This window comes from Pocillopora damicornis, chromosome 8 (assembly GCF_964200805.1).
Source record: "Pocillopora damicornis chromosome 8, jaPocDami1.2, whole genome shotgun sequence".
NCBI lineage: Eukaryota > Metazoa > Cnidaria > Anthozoa > Scleractinia > Pocilloporidae > Pocillopora > Pocillopora damicornis.
This window is the reverse complement of record NC_142677.1, coordinates 1-16,941: the sequence shown is the minus strand read 5'-3', so window position 1 is coordinate 16,941 and position 16,941 is coordinate 1. Positions and strand designations below refer to the sequence as shown.

General features: G+C 42.7%; 2 protein-coding genes and 1 long non-coding RNA gene across 8 annotated transcripts; all 3 read right to left on the bottom strand.

Moving 5' to 3' along the window:
- Positions 1-1,127: 1,127 nt before the first annotated feature.
- Positions 1,128-6,057, bottom strand: LOC149040795 (PDZ domain-containing protein GIPC3-like). Of its 6 annotated transcripts, none has more exons than XR_016179471.1 (6): positions 5,900-6,057; positions 5,401-5,780; positions 2,950-3,010; positions 2,205-2,259; positions 1,793-1,865; positions 1,128-1,344 (listed from the first exon to the last, which is right to left on the bottom strand). XR_016179471.1 is itself a non-coding variant. In XM_089181241.1 (4 exons), the coding sequence occupies exons 1-3, from the start codon at positions 5,914-5,916 to the stop codon at positions 2,955-2,957; spliced, it is 453 nt and encodes a 150-aa protein (XP_089037367.1). In that variant the 5' UTR covers positions 5,917-6,057; the 3' UTR covers positions 1,128-1,344; positions 2,950-2,954. The 6 variants fall into 6 exon arrangements, 2 of the variants coding, with proteins under 2 accessions (XP_089037367.1, XP_089037368.1); XR_016179472.1 differs by having other exon boundaries at positions 1,793-1,847; XR_016179473.1 differs by lacking the exon at positions 2,205-2,259.
- A 1,196-nt stretch (positions 6,058-7,253) lies between these two features.
- On the bottom strand, positions 7,254-10,100 carry LOC149040794 (uncharacterized). The gene is made up of 6 exons (XM_089181240.1): positions 9,806-10,100; positions 9,470-9,684; positions 8,809-9,118; positions 8,572-8,664; positions 7,954-8,087; positions 7,254-7,783 (listed from the first exon to the last, which is right to left on the bottom strand). Exons 1-6 carry the CDS (start codon positions 9,962-9,964, stop codon positions 7,279-7,281), a joined length of 1,416 nt encoding a protein of 471 aa, XP_089037366.1. The 5' UTR covers positions 9,965-10,100; the 3' UTR covers positions 7,254-7,278.
- A 5,113-nt stretch (positions 10,101-15,213) lies between these two features.
- Positions 15,214-16,763, bottom strand: LOC149040793 (uncharacterized). Its single transcript, XR_016179475.1, has 3 exons — positions 16,658-16,763; positions 15,874-15,974; positions 15,214-15,430 (listed from the first exon to the last, which is right to left on the bottom strand). It is a non-coding gene; the product is annotated as an uncharacterized LOC149040793 (long non-coding RNA).
- Between the last annotated feature and the right edge of the window lie 178 nt (positions 16,764-16,941).

Sequence of the window (16,941 nt, the reverse complement as noted above, 5' to 3'; positions counted from 1 at the left end):
AGGGTTAGGGTTTTGCTTTAGGGTTAGGGTTTAGGGTTTAGGGTTAGGGTTAGGGTTAGGGTTAGGGTCCAACAGTACGCCAAACGACTGGGTACATCCGTTCAGTTTGTCACCCTCAACTGTAAATATGTGTAGCTCTGGATTCATACACTTTTAAAGCGCGTTCCTTCGACGTACGAGTTTCTACCAAAGTACACAAAACGAAGCAAAAATGCCTGGGATATTTGACAGGCACTTGCGACCTCCCTTTAGAAAATGGACCGATCGTCGGGAAAATACTCTCCGTTTACCGAGCAGAATAAGCCTCAGAAGGTTGGTTCTACGAGTCTTAGACTGAAAGTCCTTGACATCTACTCACTACCTTCGCCATGTGTTTTGTCTGTTTCCATTTCGACACCGAGGGGGTACTGGGGTGTATGCATAGAGTTGAGCCCGCGCTCCAAAATTTAAAAAAAAATTATTGGAGCCAAAATCAAAAAGCTTCGGACAATGAAATACTCCTAGAGGAAATTCTAATCACAGAAAACGTGCCTGTCAAATTGGCGAAATGAAATAAATTTGAACCCTCCACTCCCACAAGTGACCAAGACAGAACTTCTCCTTACTGTATGAATACAATATCAAGCAGGCAGGTGACGAGAATGGAGAAGAACATCGATCATGGGATTAGTAGTTGAGCCAATACCAAATTCTTTGAACTCACATCATAAGAGTTGTCTGGCAGATAGTAAGGACAATTACTAATCAGATCTTGGGAGTGAAAGGGTTTCATACATCGAGGTTGCACTGTCCGGTTTTAATGCCCGTATACTAGCACATGAGACATTTCTGCGATTTGATTGGCTTAGAGCAGTGGTGTTTCAGCTTAATTTAAGCCAAATACCTACATGTGAAAATTACAAACTAAACCCGGGTAGCGGTAGAGACGAATAACAGCATAATTTGTACCTGATGTTTGGCATGAATACCACTGGTGATATTTCAAAATTGCCTCAAATGCCACCGGCCTAACAGCTGGTGAGACTACGCATAACAATTTCGAAATATCACTGCAGGCATTTAGGTCAAATATCGCTAGAGATCATCCAATTACCTACACAAAGACAAAGGACAAAACCACACACTCCTTTGAATATAAATTTGGGCATCAGTCTTTATTTTCAACAACAATACCAATGAATGTGTCAAAACTTTTCTTGTCTACTCCATTCGGTTAGGCAGTATTGTTTAGAGGGGGAAAAAATCTCCAGTCATCACTGCCTGCACACATTCAACCTTGATGGTGGCACTTGATAGCTACATCACACCAGCACAGTTCCTGCCCTTGCATGTCAGCTGCTGCAACTGAAGAAAAGAGAGAATTTTGCTCATCTGTTGACACTGATAGAAACATGAAATTGCACAGCAAAAAGTATGACAATTCCTTAAGGCCAGAGCTAGCTTCACACTGAATTCCTGCACTTTTTGAAGCAATAATAACCAATCCAAAGTGTCTGAATGAAATTCAGCTGCAAAGGAGGAATGAATTAATGTCAAGGGTTGATGTGATAATGATGGACGGAGTTAAAAGTTTCTGATGGCTGTCATTTCCATAGCGCTGGTCGCAGGCCTGCGGCAGACTGTTGAGGTGGTAGCCCCAGGTGCCCAGAAGGCCTGCGCGCGTAGCGCAATGGTGATCATGGCCTGTCAGGGGAACGACAGCCTCTTGTGTGTTCAGTGGGGGAAATGTTACGTAGACGGGTAAATGGATGGTATAATCCAGAAATCTAGTAATGTCATTGACCATATTTACCTGCAGGCGAGGCGATGTGATAGCTCTTAATAACCCTTTCACTACCGCAAATGACCTGGAGAGAGAATTTTTCCTAACGATATAAATACAATATGAACAGGGTGAGTGCTGAGAATCCAGAACATCATCTCAATTTGGGGACCATTGGTTGATGCCATACTAAATTCTACCAAGGAACTACCATCATAAGGATTGTATGGTTGACAGTGAGGAGAGGTGCAAATTTGATCTGGGAGCTAAAGGGTTACACTCAAGTGGTAAGGGACGTACAGGTGCAATCTGGTTTGAAGGGAATTTCATTCCTGTGCAAGCCCTGTCATTTCAAATGGCTGACAGATAACAATAATAATATTATCTCGGAGTGGGTGATCAATCATTATTCTCACGGATTTGATTTTATGAATTGACTGACCTTTTTTTTTCCCAGGGAAGGATTCAATTTGTACTTCACTTGGTCCTTGTTTCCCCTACAGGCAGGAAAGCAGGAAAATTCACATTGACATTCAATTTACAGCCTCCTTTTAATGAAGCCTTTCACTCCCTCCCAAGATCTCCATAGTAATTCTCCTTACTGTCAGCCATACAGTTCTGGTGACGTTGGCTTGGAGAATTTTCTATTGGATCAGCTCAAGTTCCCTTCATTTCTATTTTTCTTTGATCTCATCACTTGTCTGCTTGATATTGCACATTGTATATTGTATATTGGATATTGGATATTGGATATTGGATATTGGATATTGTATTATCATTTCTACTATTATTAAATGAGATTGCTAAAAACATGAAATTTCTGCCAACAATGCCAATAGGCAGTGGAGAGAAGAGGTAGAGAGAGAGAGAGGCGATGGAATGGTCAGTGCAGGAGAGTGGAAGAAATGCTCACAAGTTGTAGCTGCAGAGGTGAAACTTTGAGGGGCTGTCGTTCCTAGACCGCTGGCCGGTTGGTGAGGGCAAACTGTTGAGGCCGGAGCCACAGGCTCCACCAGCGCTAGCGCGCGTCGCAAAGCGAGCAGCGGGGCTTGCCAGGGGAAAGGCAGGGCACTGTTTGTGCAGAGGTCAAGGAGGGACATAGACCAGCAGGTAGTAGAAGGATGTTTTTTCTTTCAATGGTCTGTTTTCAGTGGTGCACTTTGGGAACAATTGATTGTTATTCATACCTCAGTCACTGGGTGGATTTGCAGGTGCAGGTGCCTGTACAGGACTTGGTCCTTGGTTGGCCTAGAGGAAAGAAAAGCAGGGGTCAAAAATTAGCATTGACATTTTTGATTTGAAACATGTAATATCATCATTATTATTATTATTATTATTATTATTATTATTATTATTATTATTATTATTATTCAGATTGCATTTCATGCATTTAACCCCTGGCCAGTAATTCTGGAAATGAAGAAAGGAAAGCCTGCCCTCTTACCACAGGTAGAGGGTTGTTTTGGGCATCATCATTGCAAAACTGTTCTAATTTGTACTCCTAACGATATCAATACAGCATCAACAGGATGAGTGCTGAGAATCCAGAACATCATCTCAATTTGGGGACCATTGGTTGATGCCATACTAAATTCTACCAAGTAGCTACCATCAAAAGGATTGTATGGTTGACAGTGAGGAGAGGTGCAAATTTGATATGGGAGCTAAAGGGTTAACCCTTGAACTCCTGTTAGTGTTTGACACTATATAACTCCCTATAATATCCATACATTATTCAGCAAACAGGTGGTGAGAATCATCAGACATATCAGGCACAAGTGGTTACCTTGATATACATATATATATATATATAGCCACTTTCCCAGGCAAGGATTGGATTTGTACTTCACTGGAGGAATGTGCATGACTTGGTCCTCGGGCCGGGAGAAGTCACATGTCGATCACCTCTGGCAGTTTGAGGGTGAAATGAAATGAAATGGCACAGCAAGACACTGACTCTTTTGGCATGCAAAACACTCAAGCGGAGACCTCTCGGGTCTTTCTTTCTTTCTTTTTTTGGATGCCACCCACCGTGAGAGAGAGAGAGAGTAACCCTGATGCAGATCATCCGATGAATCAGTAGGTAGATGAAAGTTGTTTCTCACCAATTTAAAAAAGTTGTGTGCAAAATAAATACAGACATCAGTACAATATCTAGGAGGTACTTAGGTACACGATACATCATCATTTTTATTATTGGACGAATCTATTTAACAAACAGATATGAACGAACCATGAATTAACCCTTTAACTCCCAGATCAAACTTGTAATTCTTTTGACTGCCAACCATACAATTCTTATCATGTGAGTCCGGAGAATTTAGTATTAGATCCACTAATTATCCACAAAATCCACATTTTTCTCTCTTCTCGTCACCTAGATGGTCGATATTGTGTGGATGATGTAAGGAGAAACTCTGTGTCGGTCACTCACTTCTGTGTTGGTTGGAGTTGAAGGGTTAAATATAAAAGTTGCATTGCACTGTCTAACCCTAAGCAAGCAAAAAAAAAAAAACCCAACACATCAAGTGTCAACCCCAAGCAACTAGTTCCCACACAAAACTCTGAGGACATTCTTACAAAAAGTCTTAAAATCTCTTGCTTTAACCGGCCTTTGACTCCCAAGATCTGATTGGCTGCCACATAATTGTAAATAAGTGACAAGAATTTGGTGTTAGATCAAGATCACCACTTCTACTCGATAAGGTTGAGTTTTCTCCTGACCTGTCTGCCAGATAATGTTTAGATATTAATTACAGGGAGAAGTTACATGTGAATCACTCTTGGGAGTCAAAAAAGGGTTAAAGCCTCAGAATTGGCCAAGGAAGAACCTTCCCAGATTTCTACATCTAGTTAGCAGCCCATGCAGCTAGCTAGCTAGCTAGCCTCTACAATCTACACTTGTAAAGAATTGAGAAAATTTAAACAAGCTGGCCAAACCAGTAATCTCAATACTCACTCGTAAAGAAAGAATCGAGAGATTTCAACAAGGTGGCCAAACCCAAAAGAAAAGGTTCATTGCACTTGCATTATTTTCATGCTCATGCAGACAACATTCAGACAACCTGTGTCGGTGAAACAAAACACTTTGGACTTTCGTCAAGGAGTAAGTGACGCGTTTTCAAAAAAACTGATAACAATTTCAACCTTCCACTTCTACCATCCGACACTGCACCCCGAATGTCAAATATAAAATCAACTGGGAACTGGAAATCTGCAAATTCTTCATCTGGCAACGGCCATAGCAGAATCACTTGGATTGGAGACTCAGTGTCTTACTCTTCAGTAACTACCAGTGAGTGTCTGGGCTGAGGGGGGAAAAAAAAAAAAGAAAAGAGGATCGGAGAGCCACATTACTTCTCACTACAGCGAGAAAGTCAAATGGTCTGCAAAGGCTTCGAACAAAGAGCAGAGTGCCATCGGCATGACTTTATTCAGCAACCAGAACGCAAATTATTGTTTCTGAACTGTTACCACGATCGATCTTGTATTTTTTCACGACAAAAGAGGTCCCTTTGGATGCCGTGTCAATGTTCCATTCACTTACAGTGAGAGCATTTGACTTATCAGCAGTTAGAATATATGGCATGGCAGATTGTAACTCTGTCATAATAGATAATAGATGATAGCTGACTTACCGGAGCTGAGCTGCTCTCTCTCAGGCTCGATCAACCCAAAGACGACTATCCCTCCGACCGGAACCCATGCTATCATAGCAGCTACATCACGGTGCCCGGTACCGACGACAGTCGTGCCGTTTATAGCTACTATACGATCTCCGACGCAGATCCCGGGAGCTTCGTGCGCAATGCTTCCTGGATCGATACCTTCGATGAGTGCACAACCCGAACTATCATTTGTTATGTGAAGACCCAAGGATGGGCCTGCTTTAGACACTGTCACAGTTTTGCGTTCTCCTTTAACAGGTGCAGACGTGAAGCCATCAGCTCCAGTTTGCCCTCCGAGTAACCCTTCCGTGACCATTCCGCATGCAGTTAGCGTGGACATAAGACAAGATCTGATGGAAAGAAATGTAAATTCTCAGGTCAACTCAATTCAGATAATGTATACAGCCACTAGAGAGTCTCGAAATAAGTGCTCTCCTCGCCCAACGAATCATTCTTTGCACAGGGTTACCTTGAACACAGCAACATCGCAACTTCGAAACCTCGGGGATGGAAGGTGTGTGATGCCACATTCCCACTGCCTCCGATTTCGTGGAGGCGAAACGAAAAGACATGTCTGTCTAGCTCGCAGGGCTAGCTAGTCGAGTCACCTAATGCGCGTGCGCGCGCGCCTTGGGGAGGGGGGGAGGGGGGAGGGGGGGGACATTTGGCGCTAGGCCGAGATGGCCGGCCAACTAGCCAATCAAATAATAATAAATAAAATCATCATAAGCTTTATTTACGTGTCAAATAAGATAGCAGTTTCCCACTAGGTAAGCACACCTAAACTAAACTCGTCTGATCTATATAAAACTATGCGTTAAAAATTTATTGGAATATGATAAAAGAGCTCTTCCCATATAAAACTACCCTACCCCGAAAATAGTAGACCCCACGTTTATAATACCCCACCCTGTATAATAAGATGATAACCTTCATATGATGAGATAATAAGATGATAATAATTACAATAATATGATCTTGATAGTATTTAAAATATTTAAGATTGACGTTCTTGTACCCTCTCTACTTTTCTAGAATCACTAGCTTTGCAACAATTCCATACAGTACCACAGTAAGTTAAATAAGGCAGAAGAGCAGCCTTAAAAAGTTGTAATTTAGCCTTGGCTGGGATTAACTTCCTTAATCTATTAGTTACACCCAGCCTTTGACTGCTTCCTTTTTTTTTCTTTTTTTTTTTAATTTTTTTTTTTTTTTTTTAACAGATGTTACTCACGCGATCAGAAAAATGTAAATTATCATCAATATTTACACCCAATAACTTAGAATAGAATTATATGATTTAATGGCTGTTCCGTTAACATTTAGCTCTAACTGTTCATCATTTAGTCTACCTCCTTTCGATATCATTGATCCATATTTATCAAAGTTCCCTTTGAACCGTCACATGTTTCGACGCGCGAGCTGTGGGCAAATAATTAATTCGTGTGCGGGCAAGTCCGAATCGGCCCGGACGTGCGTGGGCAAGTTTGAATCGGGGAAAAATCACCATTCGTGGCCGGTTTTTGCCTGTCGGGTGTATTGCTTTTGTGACGGACGGCTTCAAATGAAATAATTCCGGGTGCAAAAAAAAAACAAAAACAAAATCAAAACAAGAAAACAAGAAAACAAGAAAGCGAGAAAACAGGACAGGACCGAACAGAACAGCAAAAGCCAGACAAATTCAAATTCACACACTTTTTATTATTTATCTGACAGCTAGAAATCTCTCTGGCGGCTTCCAAAAGTCCAACAACAATAGCGAAGAAAAGGGATCTTCTTAGAGTTCTCGTTCTGTTTTTTTTTTTCTCCTCTTTGTCCTTTTGCTTTGTCCTTTTTTTTTTTTTGAGGTCAGGATCCCCGCTCCCCGCCCATGACTGCCTTGTGTATCTCGCGCACGCTGGTCAGCAGTCGCATGGCGTAGGGACTGCCTTTGGCAGCAGCCACCTTCACAGCGACTAGCGACTCTCTCGACTCCACCCACTGCTCACCGTCCAAGTCTGGGGCATAGTTAGAACCTCCGGTGTGCCTGTACCATAGAAGGAGGGCTTGGCCTTCCGGCAGGAAAGCTTGAACACGCCCCAGGAAAATCGAAGGCTTCTGTAGGGTGCTGTCCTCGGCCACGAGTCCCACAAAGTCGCCCACGTCGATCTCCGGCTCCGAGATCTCTGGCAGCTGGAGAGACCTGGTCATGGGCCCGGCCACAAGCTCCTCTTCTTCGGCCTTGCGCCTGGCCAGATCTAATGCCGGGGTCTTCTTCTGGTTTGCCGTGCGTCGGTCGTAAGTGTGCTGGGCCTGCTCTCGGGAGTGCCGGAGACAAGCAGCAAGGCTGTCTTTCATCTGATCGTCGCATCCGCTGCAGATAGACAGAGGGAGAACGACAAAAAGAAAAACGTATCAAACGGTTATCAGCGATGTGGCTATGCCGGCGTTTTAAAGCAACAGATTCCAAAATTCGCGGGGAACGAACGAAGGAAGGAAGGAAGGAAGGACGTGACTTGCAGTTCAATAGCCATGTCGACCTACCTCTGGGAATATGCCCAGGTCACGAAAGATGACCTTAGTCCGCATACCGCCACCTTGCTTCCGGTCAGGAGTTCGAACATTTTCTGTAAACGTGTTGTGAACGACGTGCTCGAGTACGGTGCACCCTTGGAATTCTGAAATGAAATAGGTCAGAGTCAAAATGATCTGCTGCTGCACAGCAGTGGGCCCAGTTGTTCAAAGGCCGATTAGCTCTAACCCAGGGTTAAATTTTAATCCAGCTTTCTTTATTTCTTTGTTCAGAAGTCTTTTGGGGAAAGTCTTCACTATTCTTTTTAGAACATGCAATGATCAAATTGCAAGCAAAAAGATTTGAACTGAATTTTCTCTTAAAGTTTTCAGACCTGAAATCAAATTTCACACTAACCCTGGGTTACCTTAACCCAGCTTTGAACAACCAGGGCCTGTGGTGACTGTGACCCACGGCCAGTGTTTTCAAAGAGTCCTCTTCGGCCCAAAAATTCCTAACCAGTTAGCTAGTTTCAAGCGAGTGCTACTTCACCCGGCGACGGCATGAGTTGGACAATTTTGCCTTGCCGAGCCCGGCAATTTTAGCCCGCGCTAGCTAGCTGGCTATAAGACGGGGAACCCTATACTTACCAGAAACAGGTAGTTGCTGCACAGCGTCGGATTAAGCACCTTTCTGAATTCTGATACAAACTGTATGAACAGCCTGCAGAGTTGGCTGTCTGCCTGCGGGAGAGAGAGAGAGAGAGAGAGAGAGAGAGAGAGAGAGAGAGAGAGAGAGAGAGAGAGACTGTTATTAAAGTGTGCTCAGAACTCTTGTTAATTTCCGTACTCTGCTCGTGTCAGTCGTTCAGTCGTGACAAGAATTACCTGTATGGGAATAGTTTCAGGCCCGCTCTGCTTGCAGGTTTTGAACCTTCCGAGGTGTAGCACGATGCCGTCGCCATCTGTCTTGATCAAGGCCACGTTTCTGTCACGATAGTGCGCTTTCTGAAACGGTTCTTCCAGTTGGCTTTCCAAGACCAACTCCATCGTCCTGATTTCTAGGCCCCTGCTGGGCGGGAGGTGGGTGTACAGTGACAAAAGCAGCAGGTCGCGGGCCTCCTGAGCGCGTTGCTGTCTGCCCTTGGCCAATTCAAACCGGCACCGCTGGGCTTCCCTAGCTAGGAGGACTTGTTCCCTTAAGAGAAAGCGGGGACCAGTGTTCTTTAATATCTTTAGAAACGATTCATTCCTACAAATTGAAACTGTACTTCTTGCATTTATTTTCAAGCATTTCAACTCTGAATGCAGTCGTCTACTCAAAAGGGCAGGCAGGCAGGCAGGCAGGCAGGCAGGCAGGCAGGCAGGCAGGAACTGTAGACCTCGAGGACAAGCGTTCACAAAACACGATTCTGACTATTTTTAAATTTTTTACCTTTTCCCGATTGATCATCCAAGATGTTTAAAAGACAGACACGTTTTGTTTCCGTTTTGTTTCCGTTTTGTTTTGTTTCTGTTTTGTTTTACACTAACTAACTAGCACACTTACCAATCCAGCCACTTGCTTTGCGCTTTGAGATCTTCGACTGCGGTCGCCCTCTCCAGATCCCCCTGCTTCTGAAGTACAGTGGCCGTTCTTCTGAGCTGGGAGATAATGCGGATACCTTCGAATTGTGGCCCCAATCCCCGATAGCAATACTTCAGTGGGTACAGCAGACTGCTCGCGTGCACGCTTAGGGTCGCAGGACTCAAGTTCCTCTCCTCCTGATGTAGAGACGAGATGGCAACGTGTCGTAAATGTCTTTTAGCAGGTCAAATGATAATCTACAATCATCTGTCGTTGTCGTTGCAACGTGCAACGTTCTAAAACAACCTCGATACCCACCTTCAGATAGTCTAGGTATCCTTCGATAAGATCCCCGCGATGGAAGTCTTGGACTGAAGGCGACTCTCCGGGCCGGATTCGCTGAACGTATCCAAGATAACCTACAATATACAATATACAATATACAATATTTATTTGCCATATACGACATTTACACATGGAAAAAAAAAAAAAAATGAAGAAAATTGATGACAGAAAATAAATGGCGAGAAAACCTGAAAGAAACCACGAGGCTTATAACAAGTCAGGCTTTCTCACTTAAAATAACTAATCTTATATTAGAATTACAATATGGACTTATGGTAATTAACTTTGACCGCGCACACGTACACACACACACACACACGCACACGCATATTAAGTAAGTTAGTTAAGAATTACTGCCTTACAGAAGCTAATACTTAGAGAGAAGAAATTCCTTAAGCTTTCTTTTAAAAAAAGGGGAGGAGGGAGAACTGGTTATGTCAGAATTTAACGAATTATAAAAGTTTGGACCTTGAAAGTAAATTGAAAACTTCCTGGTGTTCGTTCTGCACAGTGGCAAACGGAAGGACTGAGCATTCCTAGTATTATAATTGTGGATTTGACTATTCAGTAAAAAAAAGTTATTGAATTTGGAAGGGAGTGTAGAGTTCTCGAATGAAAACATAAAAGTACCTAATTGAAACGAATGGATATCATGAAATTTTAAGAGTTTAAGTTCCTTTAAAATAGGGCCAGTATGGGCAATGTATGTAGAATTGCTTACTATTCTTAACGCACGTTTCTGTAAGGTTACAATTCTTTGAAGGTTTGACTTATAGGTACCAGCCCAAGCTGAATTGCAATAATACAAATATGGAAGGATCATAGAATTGTATAAAGTACGAAGGGAGTGAGTAGAGAGAAAAAACCTAGATTTATGAATAATACCTATAGATTTGGATAATTTATTTGCTGTTAAGGATATATGCGATTTCCAGGTCAAATTGTCATCTAATAAAACACCCAAAAACATGGTCTCAGAAACACGAAGAATAGGCTGCTCGTTTATGAAAACTTGAAATTCAAAGGATTGCTTCTTTTGCCAAGGCTTGAATACCATAAAATTAGTCTTGGCTAAATTCAAGGAGAGCCGCTTTGCTGCAAACCAGGTTGACAATTTGTTTAATTCTCTATTTAATGTGTTAATTAGGTAAACAGGGTCATTATGGGAGATAAATAAGTTTGTATCATCAGCAAGCAAGATTGCATCAAGCAGGGAAGCATTGTTCAAATCATTAACATACAGGATAAAAAATAAGGGACCAAGAATAGAACCTTGAGGCACCCCACAGGGAATCCCCTGTGGGGCAGATCTAACGTTATTAACCTGAGGATAGATGGCCGAGAAACATGAAAAGAGGACCAGAAAATTGGAGCGCGTTCCATTCCTCTGTTTGCTTATCTGGTTTGCCTTTCTTTCTCTTCTTTTTTTTTTTTTGTTTTTTTTGTTTTTTTGTTTTTTTGTTTTTTTTTGTGTGCTCCATCACCGAAAATGCCACGAGCGATGCAACTAGCAAATAATGTAAAATGCGGAGCCGCCATACTCACACAGGATGCGTTCCAAGGCTTTGTCGAACGTGCTCGCGGCGAGCATCTGTCCGTGCCTCTCCAGCGCATGAGGCCTTGTGAAAAAAGACTTGGTCTCCTGCATGAACCATTGCAGATCTGGTGGGAGATCTGTGAGGCGCAGCGCGTAGGCCGACCTCTTGGGAGGAAGGGGGGCTACGGGAACCTGCTGTGGGGTTTCCTCGGCACGATCATGCCCTGGCTTCTCCTCACGATCGGGTGTGCTCGTTGTGACGGGTGGCGGTATTTCCAGCCGTGCGGCGGGCATGGGTTGACCGTGATGAGATGTGGCCGCCTTCGGGAACCTTTGCAGATGTGGTGGGAAGTCTGTAAGAGGCGGCACGTGATGCGCCACCCTCTTCGGAGGCTGTGGTAAGGTTTCCTCCACACGATCGTCTCCGTGCTGCTGGTCGTCGTGGGCGTGGGGTATGCCGGTGGTGACGGGCGGCGCTAGTTGCGGCCTTGTTGCCGCGAGCACGTGTTGACCGTGGTGACGTGCGGTTTTCTCCCTGGACCTTTTCAGCTTCGGCGGGAGATCTGTGAGACGCGGCACGTGATAGGCCGCCCTCTTCGGAGAAAGGGCGGCTACGGGAGGCTGTCGTGGTGCTTCCTCTGCGCCACCACCTGGTTGAAGCTGCTCGTCACCGTCGTCGTCGGATACTACTGCGCTTATTGCAACGGGTGGCGGTTGTTGAGATGCGGTCTTCTTCCTGGACCTTTGCTTAGGGTTTGCGGGCGGGAGATCTGTTAGACGCGGCGCGTGGGATGCCCTCTTGGGAGAGAGGGCGGCCACGGGAGGCTCTTGTGGGGCTTCGTCTCCACCATCGTCTTCTCCGCGCTCCTCGTCGTCCGATACTAGGTTTATTGCAACGGGTGGCGGTGATTCTGGCCTTGCTGCGGGCGTGGGCTCGCCGGCGGGATCAGTTTCTTCCTGGTCGCTAGAGTCGAGAGAACAACTATCCATGGATTCGGCCGACGGGCTCGGATAGCGGGGGCTGTCGTCGCCGTCGACCGAGCAGTCAGCGTAGCTTTGATCTTCACCTCCCCCCTCGATATCGCTCATCGTGTCAGTATTCCACAACAGTCACACGCTTACCAAATTCCACTTTCAAAAGAAAAAAATTAAAAAAAAAAAAAAAAATTAAAAAAAAAAATAGATGAAATAAGATGAACACGAATTAAAACAGAACAAAAAGACTTTGCGATGTTGTCTAGGTACTACCATCACTGATGCTTACGGCCACCTAAAAATCGAATTCGTGAGATCTCGAGACGCGGTTAACGAGGCGTTTGGGTCGAGATTGAACATTAACCAAGCCAGACCAGACCAGAGTTGACCGTTGACGCGAATGTCTCGTCTTGCGAGTAAAGCAGGGTCAATCCAAAAAAGAAAAAAAAAAAAAAAAAAACAGCAAACAAAAAGACAAAAACTGGGTACGGTACAGACGATACAAACGGCGTTCAAGCACAAAAGTTTCGGTACAACAAAACGACAAGAATTTGCTGGCTGGGTGTTCACTCGCATCTGAGACAATTTTGGCCTTTAAATCTCGAATCCATTGAAAATTCCGACAAATGCCACAAGAAAGATCAGTTTGCATACTCTCGCCCAATGCTGATAAAACGGAGTTACAGAGCCGGTAACTCACCTATCGGTCCCGCCTGTGCCCTGGGCTTCGACAAAGGAAAATGCGAGCGTTAGGGACGCCAAACTCGCTTTTGGCATATGCGCGCGGTGACGCTGAAAGGTCCGATCCGAGACGATTTTGGCCTTTAAATCTCGAATCCATCGAAAATTCCGACAAATGCCACAAGAAAGATCAGTTTGCATACTTTCTCTCAATGATGAAAAACGCAGTTACAGAGCCGGTAACTCACCTGTCGGTCCCGCCTGTGCCCTGGGCTTCGATCAACGAAAATGCGACCGTTGGGGACGCCAAACTCGCTTTTGGCATATGGGCGCGGTGACGCTGAAAGGTCCGATTACAAAACCAAACAGACAAGTGTAAACAAACAGACAAGCATTGCAACTATGTTCGTATCTACGATCACTCTGAGTAACGACCAAATTAACCGACAATCGATTCAATAAAAACGAGCCATCTGCTCCATGTGGATTGTGCTACCTTATTAGGCGTAGACATTGACAGCAAATTGTCATTTAATGAACATGTTGAGAAAGTATGTAAAAAGTTGGCCTCTAGAATCGCAATATTGCGTAAGATCCGAGCGTGTCTACCCCTTAAACAGCGACTTCAGTTTTATAATAGCATTATTCGCCCCGTTATGTCTTACGCTAACGTTGTTTGGGCAAATTGCGATAAAGAGCGGCACGCGTTATTTGTCATGCCGATCGCATGACACCATCAGTTGCTTTGTTTAACAAGCTAGGTTGGATCCCGTTTTATGAGCAACCTAAGATTGATAGATGCACAATAATGTATAAGCGAATTAATGGGACTTTGCCGAATTATCTAAATGAACAGGAGGACGCTCTTTCGCTGTTTCGGCAACAAGACTGTGGAACAGTACACCAATTGAAATTAGGAAACTAAATTCTGTAGCATGTTTTAAAAAGAACATGTTTGCCAATATTTTTAAGGAACAACAACTTTTGCATCATTTCGTAATTTAATAATTTATTTTTTATCTTATAATTGAATCCTGTCATATTTTATATTTTAACTGTATATATATATATTTTAGCTTACAGTATTTTAGATTGTAAATAGTTGTGAGGGCCACAAGTTTATTAGCCTTTGGCTATTAAGTGCCACCCTCTTTAAATAAAGGCTTATTATTATTATTATTATTATTATTATTATTATGTCTTTACCACTAAGTGACGCCGACACGAGTCGCGCCGCAGCGCACCTCTAGCACAAATAATAATAATAATAATAATAATAATAATAGCGTATGTCTGTTTGTGGTTATAATAATCATCTTTATTGAGGAAACTTTCAGAAAAAAAGATATGGTTTTCAAAGAGGACCTCAAAACTAGATATATCTAGTAAAAACAACAACTACTCACTACCTTCGCCATCTCTTTTGTCTGTTTCCATTTCGACACCGAGGGGGTACTGGGGTTGAGCCCGCGCTCCAAAATTTAAAAAAAAATTATTGGAGCCAAAATCAAAAAGCTTCGGACAATGAAATACTCCTAGAGGAAATTCAAATCACAGAAAACGTGCCTGTCAAATTGGCGAAATGAAATAAAGGCCACAGGTCAAAACCCAGTAGAATGATGAACCCTCCACTCCCACAAGTGACCAAGACAGAACTTCTCCTTACAGTATGAATACAATATCAAGCAGGCAGGTGACGAGAATGGAGAAGAACATCGATCGTGGGATTAGTAGTTGAGCCAATACCAAATTCTTTGAACTCACATCGTAAGAGTTGTCTGGCAGATAGTAAGGACAATTACTAATCAGATCTTGGGAGTGAAAGGGTTTCATACATCGAGGTTGCACTGTCCGGTTTTAATGCCCGTATACTAGCACATGAGACATTTCTGCGATTTGATTGGCTTAGAGCAGTGGTGTTTCAGCTTAATTTAAGCCAAATACCTACATGTGAAAATTACAAACTAAACCCGGGTAGCGGTAGAGACGAATAACAGCATAATTTGTACCTGATGTTTGGCATGAATACCACTGGCGATATTTCAAAATTGCCTCAAATGCCACCGGCCTAACAGCTGGTGAGACTACGCATAACAATTTCGAAATATCACTGCAGGCATTTAGGTCAAATATCACTAGAGATCATCCAATTACCTACACAAAGACAAAGGACAAAACCACACACTCCTTTGAATATAAATTTGGGCACCAGTCTTTATTTTCAACAACAATACCAATGAATGTGTCAAAACTTTTCTTGTCTACTCCATTCGGTTAGGCAGTATTGTTTAGAGGGGGAAAAAATCTCCAGTCATCACTGCCTGCACACATTCAACCTTGATGGTGGCACTTGATAGCTACATCACACCAGCACAGTTCCTGCCCTTGCATGTCAGCTGCTGCAACTGAAGAAAAGAGAGAATTTTGCTCATCTGTTGACACTGATAGAAACATGAAATTGCACAGCAAAAAGTATGAAAATTCCTTAAAGCCCCAGCTAGCTTCACACTGAACTCCTGCACTTTTTGAAGCAATAATAACCAATCCAAAGTGTCTGAATGAAATTCAGCTGCAAAGGAGGAATGAATTAATGTCAAGGGTTCCTGTCATTTTTTTAAAGCATGGCCTCACAAACTTTTTCCGTTGGCTCCACCAATAAAAAACATTTAGGGAAAGTCAAATAATCAATACCACAACTAGTACTTAAATACTAAGTTAGCAATTGACTGAGACACCATTAGCACCACCATAAAAAAATGTAAGAACCCTCAACTGGCTGAAACTTGCATCATTCAGTTGCATACTATTCTTCCCATATACTGACTAAGTATTCTTTGGCAGTACTTACTTGTATTTTCCAGCTGGAGGTAACTGCTATGTCTAGGCACAATTCTTTTCTGGCCCCTCTTGGCTGATTGGAGTTTGCCTGCTCCAGTTGACTGTTATTTTCTGTAAAACAGAATAATATACATAAGGACCCAGGCATGAAGTGCAGAAACCTTCCTTGGAAACCTTGGAAACAACACAATGTTTTTAATTGCTCAGATCAAAACCAAAAAATTTTACTGTTTGTTAAAAACAATGTTATGCAATGTTAAATGTTACATAATGTTAAAAACATCAAGGCCAAAAGTAATTCTGAACACAAAATTTAATAAATTTGACAGCTGTGAAGTATATAGCATTGCTTATGAATGAGACAAGAACGTGCTTTTAAATTTCCATCATACCTGAATAATGTCTGCGTAAAAATTGAGCTCAAATGTAGTATTTTTAACTTATAAATCTACTCCTAGTAAGTGGCCCTGGCAAACTATCTTTACATGTCACTGCCAATAAAATAACCCTCCATCTTCATAAAGATCTAAGTAGGCTCTTAAGGCCTTCCTGTCATTTTTTCAAAGCATGGCCTCACAAACTTTTTCCGTTGGCTCCACCAATAAAAAACATTTAGGGAAAGTCAAATAATCAATACCACAACTAGTACTTAAATACTAAGTTAGCAATTGACTGAGACACCATTAGCACCACCATAAAAAAATGTAAGAACCCTCAACTGGCTGAAACTTGCATCATTCAGTTGCATACTATTCTTCCCATATACTGACTAAGTATTCTTTGGCAGTACTTACTTGTATTTTCCAGCTGGAGGTAACAGCTATGTCTAAGCACAATTCTTTTCTGGCCCCTCTTGGCTGATTGGAGTTTGCCTGCTCCAGTTGACTGTTATTTTCTGTAAAACAGAATAATATACATGAGGACCCAGGCATGAAGTGAAGAAACCTTCCTTGGAAACCTTGGAAACAACACAATGTTTTTAATTGCTCAGATCAAAACCAAAAAATTTTACTGTTTGTTAAAAACAATGTTATGCAATGTTAAATGTTACATAATGTTAAAAACATCAAGGCCAAAA